At 48.1% G+C, this 21064-nt stretch overlaps 1 protein-coding gene and 1 long non-coding RNA gene across 3 annotated transcripts; both read right to left on the reverse strand.

Annotated features, from left to right (window-relative positions):
- Positions 1 to 1566: 1566 nt before the first annotated feature.
- Positions 1567 to 16898, reverse strand: LOC105695744. Of its 2 annotated transcripts, none has more exons than XM_012417615.1 (2): positions 12514 to 16898; positions 1567 to 5328 (listed from the first exon to the last, which is right to left on the reverse strand). In XM_012417615.1, the coding sequence occupies exons 1-2, from the start codon at positions 15947 to 15949 to the stop codon at positions 5084 to 5086; spliced, it is 3681 nt and encodes a 1226-aa protein (XP_012273038.1). In that variant the 5' UTR covers positions 15950 to 16898; the 3' UTR covers positions 1567 to 5083. The 2 variants fall into 2 exon arrangements, with proteins under 2 accessions (XP_012273038.1, XP_012273039.1); XM_012417616.1 differs by having other exon boundaries at positions 12510 to 16898.
- Positions 16899 to 18382: 1484 nt separating this feature from the next.
- LOC105695480 lies at positions 18383 to 19430 on the reverse strand. The gene is made up of 3 exons (XR_001103628.1): positions 19357 to 19430; positions 19165 to 19288; positions 18383 to 19098 (listed from the first exon to the last, which is right to left on the reverse strand). It is a non-coding gene; the product is annotated as an uncharacterized LOC105695480 (long non-coding RNA).
- Positions 19431 to 21064: the final 1634 nt, after the last annotated feature.

Below are 21064 nucleotides of genomic sequence, written 5' to 3' on the forward strand. Positions count from 1 at the left end.
TCATTTGGTATCACAACGAAACAGTAAGCAAATATATCATTTAACTAATATTGCACTGTAAGAAAATACTGTTGCAAATCTGCTTTAATGTTTACAGGTATAGTAGTAATGTTCTCGATGCATGGGATCAACCTCATTGCCTATTTCAGTATACTTGAACACATTTTTCTGACATTGTTCACATAGTTTGTCAGGTGGGTGTGAACTGTCGAAGTGCTTTAAAATCTCCTTCCTCTTAGAGACAAATTTCATTTTACAAGTCTCACAATATACATAGCATACCCTGAATCGCGAATGCACAGCATCGGTGACGACTCGCCCTTTTGGATGTTTACTCTTCGCTTCTTTGTGATCTTGCAGATCTTCGCGTTCTTCGATATCATCAAAAGAAGACATTCCTGAAAATGTACGGCATATGATTATTAATTCCGTCACACATTTATACCAATGCTTTCGATTTATTACTCCATATTACTTTATGCAATCGGAACACCTTTCTATCATGCACTTATTCCAAGTCATTTAGTTCTGATTATTTTTCTTAAAACATATTGGTACAAACAACATATAAGACCAGTCGATATTCACAATACCTTAATGAAATAGATAATAGATTTTAAATTGTCATCAAAAACTCACTTATTGTTTCATCCAGGGATGGATCGATGGTGAGTCAAACGGAAATGAATGCAGCATTGTTCAACATAATCTAACTAAATCAGTAGTAACGAAACCTCGTTATACTGAAATTTCGTGTCATGTTTAAGGTTAGGAATGGTTAGAACTGTCAGTTACGTCATTAACTTAACCTATTTAAGATGGCCTACGCACACCGCATTTTGAGTGCAACATACACAAAGTATATACAGATGAGAGTAACCATGGTCCCTACTTTAAACTAAGTGAAAGGTGCTGCCCTCTCAGCGATTGAAGCATTAAAAGACGCGACATGTTCATAAATACAAATTCAGTCGACTTGGTAGAGCGAGCGCAGAACTGACAAACACTTATCGTGCGAGTTATTGCGATTTTTTTCCCAAAAGAGACATGAACGTTTGAAAAGTAAACCGATCGAGAATCTATTCCTGGGATTCAGAGTTATTCTTAAATTTGTCCAAACCTTCCAGTTTATTTTACATTAAAGCTCCACTTCTGGCCTTGAAAATGAGCCGCCGAGCGAGAGCGCGATTCCTCCCCAAGGGACATCAGGGTAATGTTAGAATTTTTGAAAAACGATCTAAAATACAGCGTATCGTCCTAATCACATACGTAACCGAACTCCGAAGTTCAAGAATAGTACGTTATAAAAATATTGACAAAAGATCCACTCCAGTCCGTGTCTGACACGTTACATTACTACTCCACTATCTCGAAGTAAGCGTTGACACGTCGTGACTCATGCAAGAATATAAACGTCAATGCCATGCCATTTGTATAGTAAGATCTTTAATAAATGCACGGAGAACAATCGAAGGAATGTCCATTATCGTCTCTGGCATTACGTTGACCTTACCTTCATGGAAACACATAGCGGCTTAAATGCATCGAAATAACCGAATACAAGAGTCGCTGCATTCGTTAGTTTATTTACAGGTTACGTCATGACTCATAATAATATCCTATACATACGCATGTATATATGTATCAACAAAATAATGGTTTTTAATCCTTCTTACGTCGCTAGTAGAATCTAAGGGCTAAACAGTCAGGTGCGACCTCAACTCGCCGGTTTTTCCCTCTACACTTTCGCTATCAGGTTAAAATAAGATTGCGTTTCCTCTACCGGAGTTGGCTAGCCATTGATAAGTGAACGATTACAGGTCAGTATGTACTTATACGTGCCGTCTGATCTTTGCGACGAAAATTACGACGCAATTGCGAAAAGTTATTTGCCACGGTGGATCCTCGTGCAACGCGGTTTCCTATACAATATATGCAGGGTGATCCAAAATAATATTGCCAAATCTTTAGTCCTATCACTAATGCAACGTTTTCCCCGGTTCTCATTAAATTCCGATTTTCCGTGTTCTCACTTTTTCGTCTATGTACGTATCTCAACTCATTCTCATTTTACAGCGCCCCAGACAAACGTATAGCAACAATCTCTATTAAATTTAAAAATCGCAAAAAACACTCCCGACATGAGGAATGAAATGAAACGTAGGAGGAGGTCAAGCATGGCTGAAAATTTCACAAGACGTTTGTTGCTCTGTGTATGCACTTAAAGCAACAACTTAGAGTCCAGTTAAACAAGTCATTACTAAAACTCCGGACTAATTTCACCGTTCATTAATTTATTCAAGGGAACACTTGCCAACGCCATTTTGGGACGTTCCGTAACGTATTTAATAACGCGGATTTTCATAACACATATTTCATGAATTATGGTACATTTGCCCCATTATTAGAAACCGCGTAGTAGGAGGATTATGTAGATGCTTTTCTCACGTTATAAGGAATAGCGCCTACACGAGTACCGCGTTATAGGGCGGTCTACTGTAGTTCTCTTTGTGTTTATACATTACACATTCACATATACATTTAACATATTACGCCATGAGGGGCGCAAATACATCGGCTTGGTCGGACGCGAGCATTAAGTTCTCAAGCTCTCGATTATGCGAGATGAATCGTTCGCCTGTTCCGAATCACATTGCGATGCTATGCAGGGATATGTACAACCGGTCGAGCGAACCAACTTCTTGTCCAGTTTCCTTTTTTCTCTCTTTTTCTCTTTTTCTTCTTCCCCAAGTGACGTTTAATTCTAGAAATAGAATGGAAATATAGGAGACAGTAATGAAACAACCGCTGTTTCCGTCAATTCGATAAAATAGGTGTAAATGTGTATACATATATATACTTGTATTATATATAATTATATATATAAGCTACGTGTATTATATATAATTATACATACATACAGTTAGTCTTAAGCTTTACGTAACGTACGGTTGTTTTAGGACTCCACGTGGGATCGATGACAGTCGTGCCGATTGAATTGCTCCAAATTGAAAGCCCGTAAACTCCATTAACGCGTTATTTCGCGGCATGAGCCATGTAGTATGAGAAAATTGACACTCTACGGTACATATATGTATATATATATATATACGTCGTACGTTTATTAGCTTAGTATTTTAATATGCAAGATATTACACAGTCCGTTAATTGTCTCCTTACAAAGAGTAACTATTGTGTAATTTATACGTCACTCGCGAGTTTAAACGTACGGAGTCTACTGTCCTCAAATTTGAAACAATTTATCTTTATGTTTGTTTAGACACTTTATCGATGTTACAAGATGTGTGCTCGTCGTCCGGCCAATTACAAAATAAAGACGGAACGTAATCGATGGTCACACTCGGTAATGAACACGTATGAAACATTGTTACGTATCGGTATTGTTAAACTGCGACCTGACTCTCTTCTTATCAGCCTGAGTACATACTCTCGGAACGTTATCCTGTGATATATGATGTCTTATTTATGTTCTAAGGGAATCTGAGTTTGCTTTGATCCGTCCGCTGGCTCAAAATTCCCGACCAGCAGTATGTTATTAATTTTGGATAAGCCATTTCGAAAACGGACTCAGGTCTGTGATAACAGCGGTTCAAGATGTTTCCAAGACTGTTCATAAACACTTTAGCAGAGGCGTTCTTAAGTAGAGCTTTTTGTAAAAACGACGATGCCAAGAGAAGGCAAGGATTTCAAATCGCACTTTAATCGAGCACGTTGATAAATGTGCGAAATCTCATTTGACAAATAAATATTTGAAAAGGAGAAAAGGTTGTTTTTTTTTTTTTTTCGTTAAACCGCCAGATGAAGCGCCCGAGAATGTGACGTAACAGACCAAGTTAATTTATACGTCCGGTGGTGGTAAGAGTAATTAGAATATGTATTTATACGCATATTTATATAACATTTTCCTAGCTAAGACAGATTTATCTACAGACTTCGTACCTTAGAGCGTCCGCTACGTTTCTGCGTAATCGTACAAAACTACTCAATAGCACCTATCGCACCTATCGTACAACCGATCCGCCAGCCATTGCGGCGAATTCCTCGCTTATCACTTCGAAAAAACATCCATTAACATATCTCGATTCCGTACCTCGCCCGGTCGGCGTGTCGAACGAAATGGTAGCAACGGCATTCAAGAATGCAATTTACAGCTTCCTGAAGGCATGCTATCGAAAAATACTTCAAACGAAACTTGATCAGCATATCATTTCAAACAACTTTCGTAAGAGCCGATCTCCTATATTATGCGTAGAACTCGCAGGGAAACTGCATTTATCCGTAGGATTGCGAAACGCGCTGAAGGTGCGTTCTGCACTGAACATGGCGACACATTCGACGCATTAAACGGAAACTCTCAGAACCTTGATATCGCATCCACAATCGTGAGCTTTAAACCCATATAAAAGAACAAATTCGTCGAATCAACATGATCTGCTTAGACGAAAAGGAGAAAAGGAAGATAAAATACAAAGAAACAACAACCCTATTCGTTCCCAATATCCTTAACACTCTCCAGTCAGGCGCAACCGCCTAAATTGCACGTTCAATTTTCCGATTTCCTGCTTCGGTAACGCGTGATATGAAAAAATGCCTCAAACAAATCTTACTCCTCACCATGTCCCAAGAAACATTCGTAATAACTAATTCCCACCTCGTGCACCGAATGCGCGACGAAATTGCATTCCCCTCAAACTCGACGAAACGGAATGGCGGATATTTCGCTCAACATGGCCGCGCAACAATGGGCGCGTTAAAGATTTACAACGGTCCATGTCCCGAGCTTGGATCAGTACCGAAGACTAAATTAATCGTTTCAACATCTGCTCGGGCATTTAAACGAAACAGCCAGGCTCGATTGACTATTGCACGAACGTCCCATTGGCGTCAGTCTTTCGGCTACGAAATGAAGACAAACGGCACAAAGCGACGTTTGTCCAGAATTGTGTGCCACGATAATGTACACATGATGCACTCTTTAACGAACGTTGGACACCGCCACCGGCAATTGCACTCGATTGCTGGGAGCAATTTGCAGCGATGGCCTTCCAATTTTCCGAAGTCTTTAAAATTGGTCAGGACCATAATTAAGGGTAAAGATATCGACGCCGAGGTTAAGGTCATGATCACAATGGTCAGGATGCCAACGTGGCCTTATGCCAAGGCGATCGACGTTGTTGTAGCTGTTGTTGCTGTCGTTGTTGCTGCTGCGGTTGCTGCTGTTGCGGCTGTTGCACCTGTTGCTGCTGTCTTTGCTGCCGGGGTTGCTCCTCCTGCTGGTACTGCTGATGTCGTTGCTGCTTCTTCTGGCTGCAATTCCGAAAGCAGAGAAATTGTAAACATTTCAGCCGTTCATAAAATTTAGTACGTAAGAGGTAGTAAATGACTTTCTGCAATCGTTCAGGATTATTAATTCACTTGCCGACTAGATTTGCTGTCTGAATAAAACTGGCCGCAAAAGTGTTAAAGAGTTATCATGTCTTTTTAACGATATAACACGCGATAACTTACGTTATCAGAAAATATAACGTCGAAGTACCGTATCGTGGAAGTATTCCGTGGAATGCAAGGTAATTGGTGCTTTAATAAGTTTGTTAGAAAAATCTCTGCGGGAAATGAGTATAATAAACGGGGCCAACAAGATGGCGGACAGCATGACCCCTGTCGAAAGCGGAATAGTAGTGGAACGTCCCGTGGACGGTTTAATTCAACATGACCCAAGTATGCCACGCAAAAGGAGTACGTGTATCGGTATGTGTAATTTAAGTAGATCTTCCTCCCCTCCGCTAGAATATCAACGAGTTCCGCCGGTGGACGTCGCCGTTCATTGTACCGCGTTAAAAGAAAGAAAGGTCATCGTGAAATCATAACGAACTGACCTAAAAGGTCTGTATAAAGAGACTGAAATGTGTTAAAGTTTGGTCCAGAACGAGGGGACGGAAGGTTTCCGATATTTCGACATAGGTGCCAGGTAATGGGTCAATGTACGGGAAATGAACTTTGCAAATTGGACCCCCCCGTGTAAGGGGGACCTATTGGCACAATGAAACGGTAAAAGTAGAGCTAGCCCCGAGTATCGACGAGTTCCGCTCGACGTGCTCGGCGTTCGTCGAACCGCGAGTAAAATTGCGAAAAGCCTCTCGATTGTATGCGTATCTCAGTCAACAGGTGCGCAAGCCTGCTATCCGAGGTATAAAAATACCCGAAAAATTTCCACAAGAGATATCACGTGCCGGAGCCTCCTACGTGGCCTTAATAGAGAAAAGAAGCCGAAAGCAAGCGCTCGAGAAGTGTTCAACTAATTCCTCGTTCTTCGTTCTTCTCGTATTCGCTCATTAACATACTCCCCAAAACCAGTTGTAGAATATTTCACCATACGGGAGGAAATGAAGATTAATCTTTAGCCCACTATTATTGCTCTGGAATGTCCGCTTGAAAATCTTACATAAAATTGTCATAGAAGAGAATTAAAAAGCATAATTTCGCAAATTCATAAAGGAATCGTCAGTATACGAAGGTTAGTCATTGGAAATTTCTCGTTACATCGGTTCTTTGGCGGGAAAGAAAAACCGAAATTTTGTTTGCGTTGTAGAGGGTTAAAGAAAAGATTGCAATACCGTATTTAACAGCCCAATACTCTTATCAGATACTCCCGAGCAGAGTTAACGACCAGTTCCCACGCTTATCGACGTTAAGCGACTCCGCGGGTAAAGTAGAACTCGTTTCCCTCGGAAGTATCGATAAGTCCCGCGGGGAGAGGAGGGCGTTCCACCCGCAGGACAAAATCGGTGATAGTACGCGGATCGGCCAACGTGGGCGCATGTCGGATAGGTTAGGAACGGCACTCGGCCGGCCGGGATTGGGAGGTAGGAGGATCGATCGAGGTGAGCATTGCGCGCATGCGCGCGCACACATACGGGACCTTCCCTCCCTCTCGCTCCCACCAGCGCCGCGGTCAGCCGTCTCTCTCTCTCTCACTCTACTGCTCCGACGTCCGCCCACGCGTCCACACCCGCGACGCCACGCGCGTCCGCCCATCGATCGACCTCGAGCTTCGTTCGTTTCTTCGCCGCTTCAATCCCCATCCACTCGATAACGTCGTGCTATCACTGGACCTGAATTTCCTCAATCATCCCTACATTGTCAATTGGCCTCAATAAACGACTACAACAACAAGAAAGTGAAGAATCATTGCCTCCTTTCATACGAAAAAAAAAAAAAAAGATTGACCTCGCACTGAAAACCACATGTTCGACCCTGCCCATCATATATAGTCGTAGTATATAACCATGATTACCCGGTGTAATGAAATATACGACGATAGATATCGATGGTAAAGGAACAGAATTTTATGCGAGATCGATCGATAAAAACCAACTCTGAGGTCGTTGATAGAATATAGTTTGGGAATACGTGACAATGTATCAGAGTAGCGGCAGGGGTTTAACGAGGTTTACATCTTCTCGTGGAGCTCCATTTATTGAAACTGTGCCTCGGAAGATGAGAACCCTCTTGCTCCGTGAGAGGGTTAGGTTCCCTTTCATCGTACGCGCGCCATTGACTGAATCTACTTGTAACCCGCCGGCTGAGGCGAAGTAAAGAATACGCGCACCCGCGAAAGGATCCCAGAAGAAGAGATCGCCTGAAACTTCCGTCTTACCGTTGACTTCGGCCTTAGCCCTGGCAGCGGGTTCATTTGCAAATGAGTCGACATCGCCAGGCATCGGAGCAAAGGCGACAAGGCCGAATGGGGGGGTTCCGCCATTGTCGATACTATTCTATAGCCTCGGCAACACCGAGGACAACACGAGACGACAAATCTCGCCGTCTCGTCCAATAACGATCCCCCAGCCCCTTGGAAAGAATCCATAGACTGACGTCTCCATATCCCGATTTTACAACCACCTAGGGGAATGATGGACAAACGATTTTCCATGGATTCGAGAAACTACGAGAAGTGTCCAGTATAAGTTAGGTCGGCCATTTTGAATTCCGACGTCAGAGGCAAGGGAATCCTGCAAAGCTTCAGATCGGTATTAAAGCCAAGCGAGTGGCACTTGGCAACGAAGACCACGGCGGGAAGGAACAAAGTATTCACGAAATGTGTCAACTGGCCAGTTTACGACGGATCGTGTATTACGAAACGAGATATCCCTCTCCGAAAATCGACAATGCAATCGACAATCCGAGGATAAACAAAGTTGAGACAAATACGGACCGTCTGGCAGATTGTACACATCCACCGACCACTACCGCGCCTACGAATGAGAATTCCACGCAATTTCCTCGGCTCTGACGTCAGGATCCAAGATGGCCGACTCAGCTGTGCAGAACCCTTAAGGCACTCGTGCAGACTCTCGCGACCACCGAATAATCTCCCAGCCCCATAATTTCATACCGATTCCCCTTGTCGATAGCGCACCTAAAAGCGACCAAATCGAACCTCTCCAGAATTTCCGATTTCAATCTCGACTCAACAGTAACGACCGTGGAAAGTGGTCCCACCTTTCTACCCTGGTTGTAACGTTTAAACCCTGAAATAAAAAATCATGAAAAATAGACACCCCTGATAAAAGTCATTCCCTTTAAGAAGAGGGATTATAAAATAAGGTCGGTTTACAATTACGAGCTGGGGGTTGATTTCAGCCCTCTGCTTTGTCCCCCTTAAGGTAGGCCCCCAAAACCACCCACTCCCGTAAGTCATTTCCTGTATTTATATTTCCTGCGAATTACAACTCTGTCATCCTAGCCATTGAATCTTAGCCAATTTTCTCGCTTATCGGGGAGGCGGAAGGATGAGTCTGCAGAGGACTGATAGAAGTCCTAAGCCAAACTGTCCATCTGGAGTTCCTCGCTCCTGGTGGAGACCGTTGACCGGGAGCGAGCCTCGCAGCGATTCCTCGACCACCCGCGCGCGCGCACGCACACACACATCGATCCGTTTTAGGTGGCTAGTCCACGTCGCACACACCCGCGGAGAACTCTTGGTTGTGAACTCCCGATGGGGACCAATGACCCGCGACGAGACCGTCTCGTCCCTTGGTTGTGCGCTCGTCTCCCTCCCCGTTGCGCTAGGTAATGGCGTGCCTCCATCGAGGAGAATCTACCCGTCGCCGATTACCGACCTCGTCTTACTTATTCGGCCAATTTCTCGCAGTTATTAGAAAGCCAACTCTCGCCAAAGCGGCCCTCGTTACCACCGCGAAGTAAAGGAGACAAACCGAGCTACCGCGCATCCCTTTTGATGGGTCAATCAGGGTACGGTTTTACCCAGCCATTGTTACCGCGCGATATTAATATCAAATAAAGAAACGAACAGACCGTAATATTTTCCCTGCGTGATATTATATCGCACGGCAATTTTCACTCTCGAAAACCGAATTAATTGGACGCTATCCTCGTATACGAACCGCGGCCATATTCCAAGATGGCGGCGTTCCGAAAGACGCGGAGAGGAGAAAAAGTAAGACCCCCGTGGGAGTGCACCTTGCCTGAGTTGTGCGGTGGGTTACTTCGTAAAAAGGGTTCGTGAGTTCGATTGGGACTTTGATATATCTCTTATGAGGAACGGGGAAGGTTAAGTTCGATGAAAAGCTGAATAGGGAATAGAGGATGTAGGTCTACGAGTGAGGACCATGCAGGGCACTCGAATATGGAAAGTCTCCTTTGAATTGTTAATGGAAGCATTAGAAATGTACAAAAGATTCATTCTAATCAGCAATCGAAACGTCCGAACGATGACATAAAAGATTCCTTTAACCGGGGAGGCCGTTGACCTCCGACGAGACCGTCTCGTCGGTTGGCTTTGCGCTCGTCTTTCTCCTCGTTGCGCTAGGTAATGGCACGCCTCGATCGAGGGAAACCTACTGGCGACCGATTATTGACATTCGTTCCTCATAATGGCCGAACGTTTCGATTACCCCGCGTGCTCGAGGTCCGACTAAAAGATTACACTTTTCCTCGACCAGGTATGAACATGGCCGAGCTGGGAACACTTATAGAAACTTTAACGGCATGACTCGATCGATTATTGAGAAGACTTCATTCTTCCTCGACCAGGTATAACATGGCCAAGCAAGGAACATTTCAGAAATTTTAACGACATGCTTCGATCGGGGGAAACTTTCTTACGACCAATTATTGGCATTCATGCCTCATAATGGCCGAACGTCTCGATTACTTCGCGTACTCGAGGTCCGATTAAAGGACTTCATTCCTCCTCCAACAGGTATAACATGGCCAAGCAAGGAACATTTCGAGAAATTTTAACGACATGCTTCGATCGGGAGAAACTTTCTTACGACCAATTATTGACATTAATGTCTTATAGTGGCCAAACGTCTTGATTGCCCCGCGTACTCGACATCCAACTAGAGGACTTCATTTCTCCTCTACAAGGCACAACATGGCCAAGCAAGGTACATTAGGAACGCCGTAGAACCGCCCAACCTTCGAAGAGGCCTCTACGAAATTGGAAGTTTAATCTACGGAGCTGATCAAAGTACGATCAAGCAACTCGATCAAAGTGCACCGAGTCGGACCCTCCAGCAATGACAAAAACGATTCGATTGGTTGGGACGAATGTTCCTCATCTGTGAGCTGGTCTTTCTCCTCGTTTTCTCATGGATTGGCGCACCTCGATCGAGGCGAATCCACCGTCACCGATTACCAGCTTCGTCTTATTAGGAGAGCTTTTTGCAGCTGATAGACCTTTCCCTGGTCTCATTAGAGAGATCCACTAATTGACACTCCTGCTGTGCAGCCAAGTCCAAGACGGAATCTCCTATCTAAGGAACCATCAAGTTAAGACACCTAAACAGGGCCCAGGAAACCAAACGCGGAAGCTAAAGATTTCTTAATACGACGTCGATCCCTAATTGATCATCAAGAACCTCGGACGTGTCTCCAGGTTGCCTTGGGAGTCGATCGATCGAGACCATTACGCTTTAGGACCATCGATAAGATTACCTTGGAGGTACCTGAACGAGTCCGTACTAAAGAAGCCTTTTGTCATAGTTCAAAGCATTAAGGGGGTTGAGAAACCCTTGATTCGCTCTTCGACGTTTGTCGAAGTGACCTCGTCAACGGAACCAGCGACTCGTCTTACCAAACGGTGGGGTCGCATGCCCTCGGAGCTGGACAATGCGGTAACAAAGAAGACAGAGCACTTGCTGGTGAAATTGAGAAACCGTGACTGGACATCGATCCGCCACCAGAAGGTAGAAATAGACCACAGGTAGGCAAGAAAGGATGTCCTGGAAAACAACCAAGCTCCCTTTTTGCCTGTCCCTCTCAAAGTCAAGTTCAGCCCCAATTTCTATTTTTTTCTCCCGAACACTGGTTCCACGATCATTATACCCACCGCCAGGAACGTGCTTCATCAAGGCACTTCTCGGTGTGCCCAAAGCAAATCGGCTCGGATCCAAAAATACCCTCGAAGACCCTTGGATCCGTACGTCACGTGAGCGTTACGATTGGCCCCGCACTAAATCACAGCCCCCTGGATTATTATCGACTTCATGGACGCCATTGCCCATCGTCAACTCCGTAATTTCCATTTGGCCACCGTTCCTCCCGGCTACACCTTTCTGGTGTTCAGCCGCAATTCCTTCCCGTAGTTAAGTGTGCAAATCAGGGCCGCGGCCCGATAACGAGTTACGGGTAGTTGAAATCAACTATATGATACCATAACCAACCGTCTAGCCTAGAAACCGCAGCCTGCAGCGTGAATATCCGCAGATTACGCAACGAATGGTGGACGCGCGACGTAGGGAGCAGTTCGAGGCGACAACACAGGACGCAATGCCGTAGTCCGTGGAGTCGACCCAGTTTAGATTCGTGCCAATTATTCGAGCACGTACCTAATCCCGTCCTGACCCATCATAACGCTAGACCTCACCTCTCGGTGCATTCTTCCTCGGTGCGTTTGCGACACGCGAGCAGGAAGTACGCCGGAGGTTTATTTCGATCCACCATTAGCATGCCAGTGCCCGAGGTCTGACCAAGTCGTCCTCGCGCGATACCTTTCGACTCCGAGTACACGTCTATTTGTATAGATTCCAACATCGGTAAAAACGTCTGAACAGCTGTAATTATAGCCGCGTTAATGAGCAATGTGGTCTATTCTAGTAGGAACTGTTCATGACTTGATAAACGGATACCTAAACGTGGACTGGGCGTCGGTTCTCGCTCTGCGCCGTACAACTATAAATCCTAGTTGTGTAAGTGGTTTAATATAAATATAAGTAGAGTAGAGTATAAGGGTAAAGAAACGAGAGCGGTGAACTTACGGATGATAAAGGTTAATGCACATTAGGGTTGCAGTGCATCGCATTGCGATGCAAGTCCCACTAAACCTCGGTGTGCACCAATAAGTGTCTAGAGTGCAGATGATGATTGGTGTAGCGTTTGTTAGAGGTTTGTGTGGATTTTTATATAGCAAGGCGATGCGTAGCGATAGGTCCTAACGTGCACTGGATGTAAAGGGTTACCTGCCGAAAAGTGGATGCCAGAGGTGCGAGTCGTCCAGCGGTCCAGCGGTGGAGGTGACTTCCGGTTCCTGCTTGAGCAGGCCACTCCTAACCCTGAGTAGCGGAAGATAGGGTGCCGATCGCCGATTATTCGACAGATCAATTGGCGCGGGCATTAGCGTTCCTATGGGTTTGCAGCTCAGCTTTGGTTTCTGCTGGGGACGAGCGACACCCCTTGCAACGGACCTCGGCCCGCCCTTTGCGGCACCCTTTTGTTCGAAAGGGCTTTGATCCTTTCTAGGGACTGGTCCCTCGCCATGGTCCAGCACGTGTTGCAGGTGCGCCAAAGAGATGACCAACAGGTCGGGGTCCCGTAGGAGTTCCGGTCTGGTGAGCGCTTCTGGAAGTCGCAGCTCTGGCCGAGATGCCAGCAGTTTAGGGATCTCTATGGCGGGAGCAGCGGCCAATCTGGGCAAATAATCACGTGGGACCAAAAGGGGGTCGGGAATCAAATGACCGGAGCACTTGACCAGCTCCCTTAGCTGGGTAGCAGGGTCCTGGACCTTATCGGCGGTGCCGTTGACGCGATTTCTGGGCTTGCTAGCAGCCGCCTTGGGAAGGGTATGATCGACGGTGAACAAGGTACTGTGGACGTCCTCTTCGGAGGGCTTGTTGAAATTCCGGGACTCGTAGGAGCCGCCCAGAGATCTGCGATCGCTGCCTTCCAGAAGACTTCCAGGTGGTGCTTTATATCCGTTCCGTTCGGTGTTAAACTCTTTGTAGTCTTGAGATTTAAGAGGATCGGCCTCGCGGTTATGAGCATTCGGTGGGCTAGGTATCCGGTCGACCCTGGATAGAGCCACTTCGTGGTCTCTCGCCTTGGAGTCGAAAGGACTCGGAGAGCTCAACATTCCCTTCAGAGTCAAGTCGTTCTTCGCGTCCTCGGAACAAGAAACCGAGCATGGAGGACTCGGCAGGAGGCTTTCCAGATATACCGATGACGGTCTCCTAGAAGCTGGAGAACACGGAATACCGCTAGGCTGAGGCGAGACCACGGTGCCCCGGGATCTCAAGTCCTCGATCACCTGCTCATCGAAGTGCTCGAGGTCCTGGAACCTAGCGGCCTTGGGCACTGCTTCGTTGGTTTTACCATTTAGCGCCGAGACCGGACTTTCTTGTCCGATTTGCTGACTCGCACCATTTCTGCGGGGAACCTCCTCCGAAAGCAGGCGTCCCTTATCCTTGTCGAAGCGTCCTTTCGAGAGTATCTCCTCGGTCGCCATCTTGAACGGGTCGCTTTGCCTCCTAAGGTCCTCTAGAACTTGAGAATCGCAGTCGTCCTCTTCGTCATCATCTTCCTCCTCGTCGTCCTCGTCTTCGTCAGCCTCTTCGGAGTCTTCTGCCTCCAGATGTTCGTTGTTGTCCAGTTTAGGGAAATTGACCGTGCTTTCTGGAGACTCCACTCGTCGATTGGTCACTGGTGATGTCGAGGGAGCTGCCGGTCGATACCTATAACTTGGAATGGTAATGGAAAGCCCTGGGAGATTTTTCAAATGGTTTTGATCCTTCCCTCGGTTCTCCGGATCCTGAACGGCATTACCGGTACCATCTCTCGCCTTGTTCCTGGCCCCATCGCGTGTACTATCCGAATCTTCAACCAAAGCCCCTGTCGAAGACGACGGCTTCGCGGTCCAAGAAGAACTCAGCAGACCTTTAGAATTTTCCGGAGCGGGTATTTTAGTGGTAATCGAGATAGACAAACCCGGCGTGTTCCTCAACGCCTTCAGAATGCTGTCGCTGGACTTCTCCTTGCCAATTCGTCTAAGTTCCTTCCGTGCCTCCTCCAAGTCCAACATTAAGTTACTTGGGATGGTGCAATTTTTACTTTTTACTAGATAATTTTCAGCTACCAGGCTACGTCCATCAGCACCTTTGAACAGGTTGCTATTTATATTCGTTTTACTAGACGTCTCCATCTTATTCTCCCCAGAGCCTCTCCTTTCCGGCAAGACTCTCGGAGCTCTCCGATTCAACGGGAGTTGTCGAAGTTTCTCGGGTTCGTCTCGCCCCTTTCTCGCCAATTCTTCATGACCCGACCCAAAAGTACCCATCTTAACACCTGTCTTGCTATGAGGATCTCGATAATTGGGAACGACTCCAGCGTGCGATAAGGAACTAGCATAAATAGGGACCAAAGTCGGCATGGGACTTCTCTCCTGAGTCCTGTGGGGTCGCTGAGGTGTTTTCGCCTTTTCCTCGGAAGCGACATCCTGAGAGGCGCCATTCTCCGCTATGGATTTATTCTTCGCCGCCTCCTGTTCTCTGGAGGATTTTTCCTTCATCGACGTCCCCTTCTCGTCGCTCCTGGAGACGGTGTTCTCCAAGACCCTCGTATTGTCCACACTGCGCACCAAATGAGCGGTCTCGAAGTCATTGCAGGTGGTGGTGGAGTCCATCGGACTGGGCAAGTCAGCACTAGGAGTGTCCGTGGCAAGGACTGGCGATGCAGTAGCCTCCAACAGGTTCAGGATATCCCGAAGATCGACCTTGTTCACCCGAGACCTCTTCTCGAACCCGAAGGAGTCGCCTTTATCCTCTTCCTCTTCGTCCGAAGGTCTCATCAGCTTTCGATGCGCGCTCCGCGGTACCTGGGACAAGTGCAGCTGTTCCAGGACCACTCTGGGCTGCAGCAATTGGTCCTTCCTGAGTTCTTCAAACTCCCTCTCTCTTCGTTTCCTCTTCTCGTTAGCGTATCTCCTGCCAGCAGAGTTCTGGGACTCGTCCGGCCCCGACGACCTCTCCCCATCGTCCGCATCCTCCTCATCGCCTTCGTCGCTTCCATTCGCAGACCCCAGGTACCCTTCCAAACTGGATGCGTATCTCCTCTTCCTTTTCCTCTTGTTTCCCTTCCCAGAACAGGATCCATCGTGCGCCTTGGGGTTCGCGTCACCGAAGCCGTCTCCAGTCTGCGTGGGTTGCACCGTGCGCGCCGGTGCAGCAGTCGACGCCGGCGTCGTCGTCGGCGGAGTCAGTCCACCGTCCCCGTTCTCCTTCTCGCTGGAGAGCGACCTGGCCTGGCCAGGGGCCTTTTCTCCGGGGTTTTGCCTGAGGATGCCTTGACCAGCGGTGGCCGCGTACACGTTCGACGCCGTCCTGGGTATCGAGCGCCATCCCTGAGGGGTCTTGGTCAGCTTGATGCGGTTGCGTTTGTCGTAGTCCTCGCAGCGCACCTCGACGATCCTCTGCTCCCTCTGCGAAGCCCAGAGGAAGATGGGGTTCACCTTGGGCCGGCTCTCTTGTGCCTCCTCTTGGGTCTCGGAGTCTCGCTGGGGGGTCTTCTGTACCTGCTGGTCCCGCCTGTGTCGACGGTGTTGATGGTGCAGGTGGTTACGGTGGTGCTGGCGATGGTGGTGGCGTCGCTGACGTCGGGGCGCTGTGCCCCTGGCAGGGGCGCCGCTCATCACTCCATCCAAGGCGCGGGTTATCGCTGGTGTCCGCCGCCCCGACGAGGCCACGTTCTCCTGGTGGTTCCCGATCACCCTGGTCGAACGACTAACCTCGGGTACCGGCCATGATCTCGGCGTTCCTCCGACGCGAGTCGCTCCTACTCCCCTCTCGCGCTTCTCTCCCTCGCCGACCTTATCCACTCCTCCTCCATGCCGTTTGAAGCGCAAGCGATAGCAGCAATGTAGTCAAAGTCGACCAGGACAGTGGAGCGTCATACACTATTGCTCAAACGTTGTATGCAATGTACCGACCATACAAATCGTACAACTTGTACTTTATGTACAGTAGTCAAGGTCGAACGGACCGTAGGTTTGCCGAGCAGTCGAACCTATACTATAGGCCCAATTCTTAGGTTAGAAACCTCGTTCAATGGTGGCCGCGCACTCGGAGTCCCAAACTCCGCCGTATACTTACAAACTAAGTATAAAGACGCGGGACGATTTGGGTGCTGGGAGCAAAGTCGCGGTCCCGTAACCAGTCGGCTTCCCCGCGTAAAAGCGACCTCTAGGTGCGCGCTCGGTGAGTCCGTTGCGGCCGGTCGCTGCTCCTCAGGTTAGGAGCGAGCGCGCATGCGCAGGCCCGCGGTGCGCGCGCAACCTCGGCGCTCCACGGGGCGCCCATATCTCGGGGAATTCGCGTGCCGAGGCGGCCCGGAGAAGCGCGGGATCGATCCGCGGCTAGAAGGGTCTCGCGAGTTGCGCCTAGGTGTCTCTCTCTCTCTCTCCGCCTCCCTCCCACCCCCGAGCTCTCCAGCTCTATTTCGAGTACTCGCGCGACTCGGTCGTGAGCAGGTCGCCAGCCTTCCCTAATCTTGGTCCGCGGTGCGCCCGGGTCCTCCCGGGGGTTCGGCAGACGTCACCGGTGACATAACCTGTCCTCGGGATTCCGGCGTCCTCACGTCGACGCGCGCGCAGTCACTGCCTGGGAGCCACTGGGAGCTACCGGCCGCGCGCGCTGCCGCCACCCCTGCGCCCGCATCCCCCTCGCCACCCGGCGCCACGCGAGTCGCCGAAAGACGGAGAGGGGGTGAGGCGACTCTGGGAGGCGAGAGGGAGATAGACTGCGCGGGGAAGAGCGCACGCGCTGGACTCGTGGGCGGCTGCCGCGCCGCGAGAGCGACGAGGACGCCGAGTGTGGACACTCGTAGAGGCGGGACGCAGCTTCGAGAGAGGGAGACGCAAGTATGCCCCAATGGCCGGAGGGAGAAGGACCGAGATACACTTTGGACGACGGGAAGAGGGCTCGCTGCGCTGGAGGGGGACGCACTTATGCCACTCCTGGACCGATAGACGGAGAGGGGAATAGTCGCGCTCGTTGCTGCTGATCCCAACTCCCACATTAAGCCCCGTTTGCGCTTCCGTCCTTCCGTCCGCGAGATCCACTCGCGCGAGCGAGCGAGATACCCGGACTGTACTCGTAAACGGGAACGGCGGAGGGATAGAGATAGGTGCATTATGGCGAATCGGAGAAAGGCCAGAGGGGATTCTCGGATGAGGGTACGGACAACTGCGGAACGGGATCGGCCGATTCGCGCGGCGAAATCTGCATCGATCTGCACAATGTTGCGGATTGTGTGCGGAAGGCCCGCTGGAACGCGCTAAATGGATGGATAACGTTGGTCCGGGCATGTTTGAGATTTTCCTGGGAAGGCCAGGGAATGCTCTTGGGTCGAGAGATGGAATGGGGTTTCTGCTCGTAGAGGTTATCTATTAACAACTGAAAATATCTCTAGACGCGTTTACGAGAGACAATGTACTGTTTGGACTACTTTTTACGCAGCTTTGATTACGGGCTATTCGCAGCCGAGCGAACCACTCTTTAAGAGTACGCATTCACCGAGGCGTGAATAATCGGCGCTTCCTTGCTTTGTCGGAAGGGAAGTCGGTTTTTTCTCAAGGCAACCTTTGTCCGCGAACGAGGCGCTTATCGCAGGACCTTCCCTCGAATAGGGCGATACGGTATTACTTACTTTCAGGGATACAATCTGCCTTACTTCGCGTCGTGCCGAGGAATTTAAGACAGGTTTGCACGCATCGGGGGGAAATAACGCCGACTAATGACCGTACCAATCGACACCACAGATCTGAAGAATCGAGAAGTCGCTCCCTGCTCTAGGAATTTACCCCGGAACCATCGCATCCCATCTTAACATCTAGGAGAAGGTTATCGTCTATTTCTACCGAACAATACGTCCCTCTAAATCCTACAACTCTTTGTTCGGAACCTCCTTTACGCATTCGAGTATTTCATATTCACATCCTCATGGTCATTCGGTGACAAATCTTCCAGCACATCTTCAAACATAGGCGAGGCCATGGACTCCGACATGGTGTCGTAAACGTGAAATACTCGTGAATAAAAGGAAACTGCGTTAAAATTATCTAACATTTGATCAAGCGAGATATTCAGTATACACGGACAAAGATACCCATGTAGATTTACATACTTATTTCAATGCCACGATAAATTGCAGTAACATTACATCTAATTCGAGAAAAAACCCACTAATACGGTAGTTATACAATGTCACGGGTATTTATAATTTTCTAATGCGTACATCTTTGAATGTTATCAATTTTTTTTTAGCTGTAGTACGCTTCCATATTGGTGAACCTTTTCCGTACGGCCCCGTACGTTCCGAATTGTTGTGGTGATTTTTCTTGATTTTGCTTTTGTTTGCGGGGCCACTCGTTGCGCAAAACTGTCCAGCCCAGTCCAGGGTATTTTCCGCGGGTTCCACGAGCTGCACCCTTTGTCAAAGGGTTGGCGAGAATCCGGCACTCCCTATTCCTCGTTCAGCCGATGATGGACGGTATTGGTCGGGGTGGCCATGGGTGGTCCCAGGGTACGCGTTATCGCCGGTTACTTGGGACTCTCTCGAGCGAGACCGGGACGAAGAGACAGGAAGAGACGGGAGGAGGCGAGAGAGATCGGAATGACGATTGTAAAGAGTACCCAGGAGACGACTACCAAGTATACCCGAAACGTTTCGGCCCAGGGAAGACGGTCCACTGACTGGCCCTTTGCCACTTTTCCTTTTTCGTTTCTGGCCGCTCCAATTTGGTGAATGCAGACGCTGCCTGCATTCTCATTCTTCTCCGCCCTAACAAATAAAAATATATGAAATCGTCGTTTTACATTTTTTCACCCAAATCTCCTGTCTTCCTACCCTCTATACTTGACTGTGCCTCGAAATAAACCAGGTCCAACGAAGCCTAATATCGACTAAGCGGGTTTTCTTTTTCCGTTTTCCAATAAACATGCATGACCATTGCTTACCGAGTCTGGTACGTCTGAAAGCATGGTAAATTTATTTCACGTTAAATAATGCCTAGCTCTGTTGGTCCTAGAACTCACTGACTTTTACGTAAATACATGGTAGACATTATGACGCAGTACCGAGTAATCCAAATACATAATTCAAGCAAGATGTTCTCAACGACTCGAATAGCTCAGTGAAAGAGTGGTTGTCCGGCACAGGCGAGGGCGTGACATCGATTTCCGGTCAAGGATGGACATTTTTTCCTCCTACTCCTCTCGAAAATATTCCATTACGTGTGCCCGTGTTTGATAACGCGTGCATCGCGCTGAAAAAGAAAAATCCCATATCACAATTAAAATTCATTCTTACCCCGTTTGTCGTTAAGGATCATTTTTGTTTTTCGCTTTGTTAAGAAAATAAATACCTTGCCAGTGTGAGTAACAAATAGTTCACCGTTCAAATCACCTGAATCACAATGTCGGATTAGACGCTCGTGGAAGTAATTTTCAGAAACAAACTCGAGAGCTTAAATTACGAGTCAAATAATTGCACGGTGAAACATGCCGCCCGAGTACATAGGCGGGTAATTAGCGATACATATCATTACATAGCGCTCACTTCACGAGGTATATGTACCGTACTCGAGACGATCGATGGCGACCAGATGCGTATAGGACCCCTCATCATCGCCCGAGTGCTGTCGAAGGATCGGAATTCCGATCGTACTTATGTTAAAATTAAGCCAAGTGTACAGACACGCGAGTTGCCGTAACGAGAGATCCCTTGCGTCGAGACCGTTACAACAAAGCGCTTACAAAGTCGAACGAACATCGCTGGGATGCTCTCTCTCTCGCTGCCAATTTAAGGGTTGTCAAATTAAACCTACTTGACTCCAGTCCAAGTAGGATTGGTGAATAATAAATCCGAATACGTCAACTTGAAGATGCTTGAAACACGACACCTACGGGAGAACATACTTAATTAAACGACAAAATCCCTCAGAGTCCACCTGAACAATAGTAGACTTTCGCATTAAAGTATTCGTCAGGACCAGTGCTCGAATTTGTTAATAATGGATTTCCTGATTTACTCTCCTATCCATGTATCTTACTAAAAGAAAAAAAATATATGTATCTTTCTTTTAAGCATACATGAACCTGAGAAGTTCATTTTACTGTTAGTGGCGTCGTTATACATACGCGCACCTCGCGTCATGTCTACCCACCTGTTCTCCTCTCTCTCTTTCGCTCAGCGCTCAGCTCGCTCCGTCCTTCTCTCGCGGGCACGTTATTAAGGAGCGCCGCGTTACGTTTAGCGTCTCTTCGGGTCGCTCCACTTTTCTCTCTTCCAGGTGTAGGCTCGCCTAGTACTCTCTCCCTCGCTCCCTTAATCCCTGCAATAGGCAGTCTTTGAACAAAGTCTATGATACTCGGCGGGATATGTAGAACGAGGAGTGCAGCGCCGCGCGGTGGGATCGTTCCGTACTACGGCGTCCTTGACTCCTCCGAGCATTTCATACCATTCCGCCACCTTCGCGAAGGTTGACGGAATTGTAAGGGGGTCCACCCGCGAGAAAGGCCGCGATCGTACGTACGTACGGCGTCGCGACGCCGCACCGCGTCGAATCTCGCGCTCTGTGAACGGAGAAAGGAGATACTGTTAAAAATGTTCTCGTATTTCGAACGCTTTCGAATGCAACTGTATACTGAAATCCTTAAAATAAAGACAATGTTTCTCTTCAAAGCTTTGTATCCAAGATACTGGCGTTAACAATTGAATTTTTAGTCACATACATATTAGACAAAAT

This window comes from Orussus abietinus, unplaced genomic scaffold (assembly GCF_000612105.2).
Source record: "Orussus abietinus isolate OABI.00-Male unplaced genomic scaffold, Oabi_2.0 scaffold4, whole genome shotgun sequence".
In the NCBI taxonomy this organism is placed as follows: Eukaryota; Metazoa; Arthropoda; class Insecta; order Hymenoptera; family Orussidae; genus Orussus; species Orussus abietinus.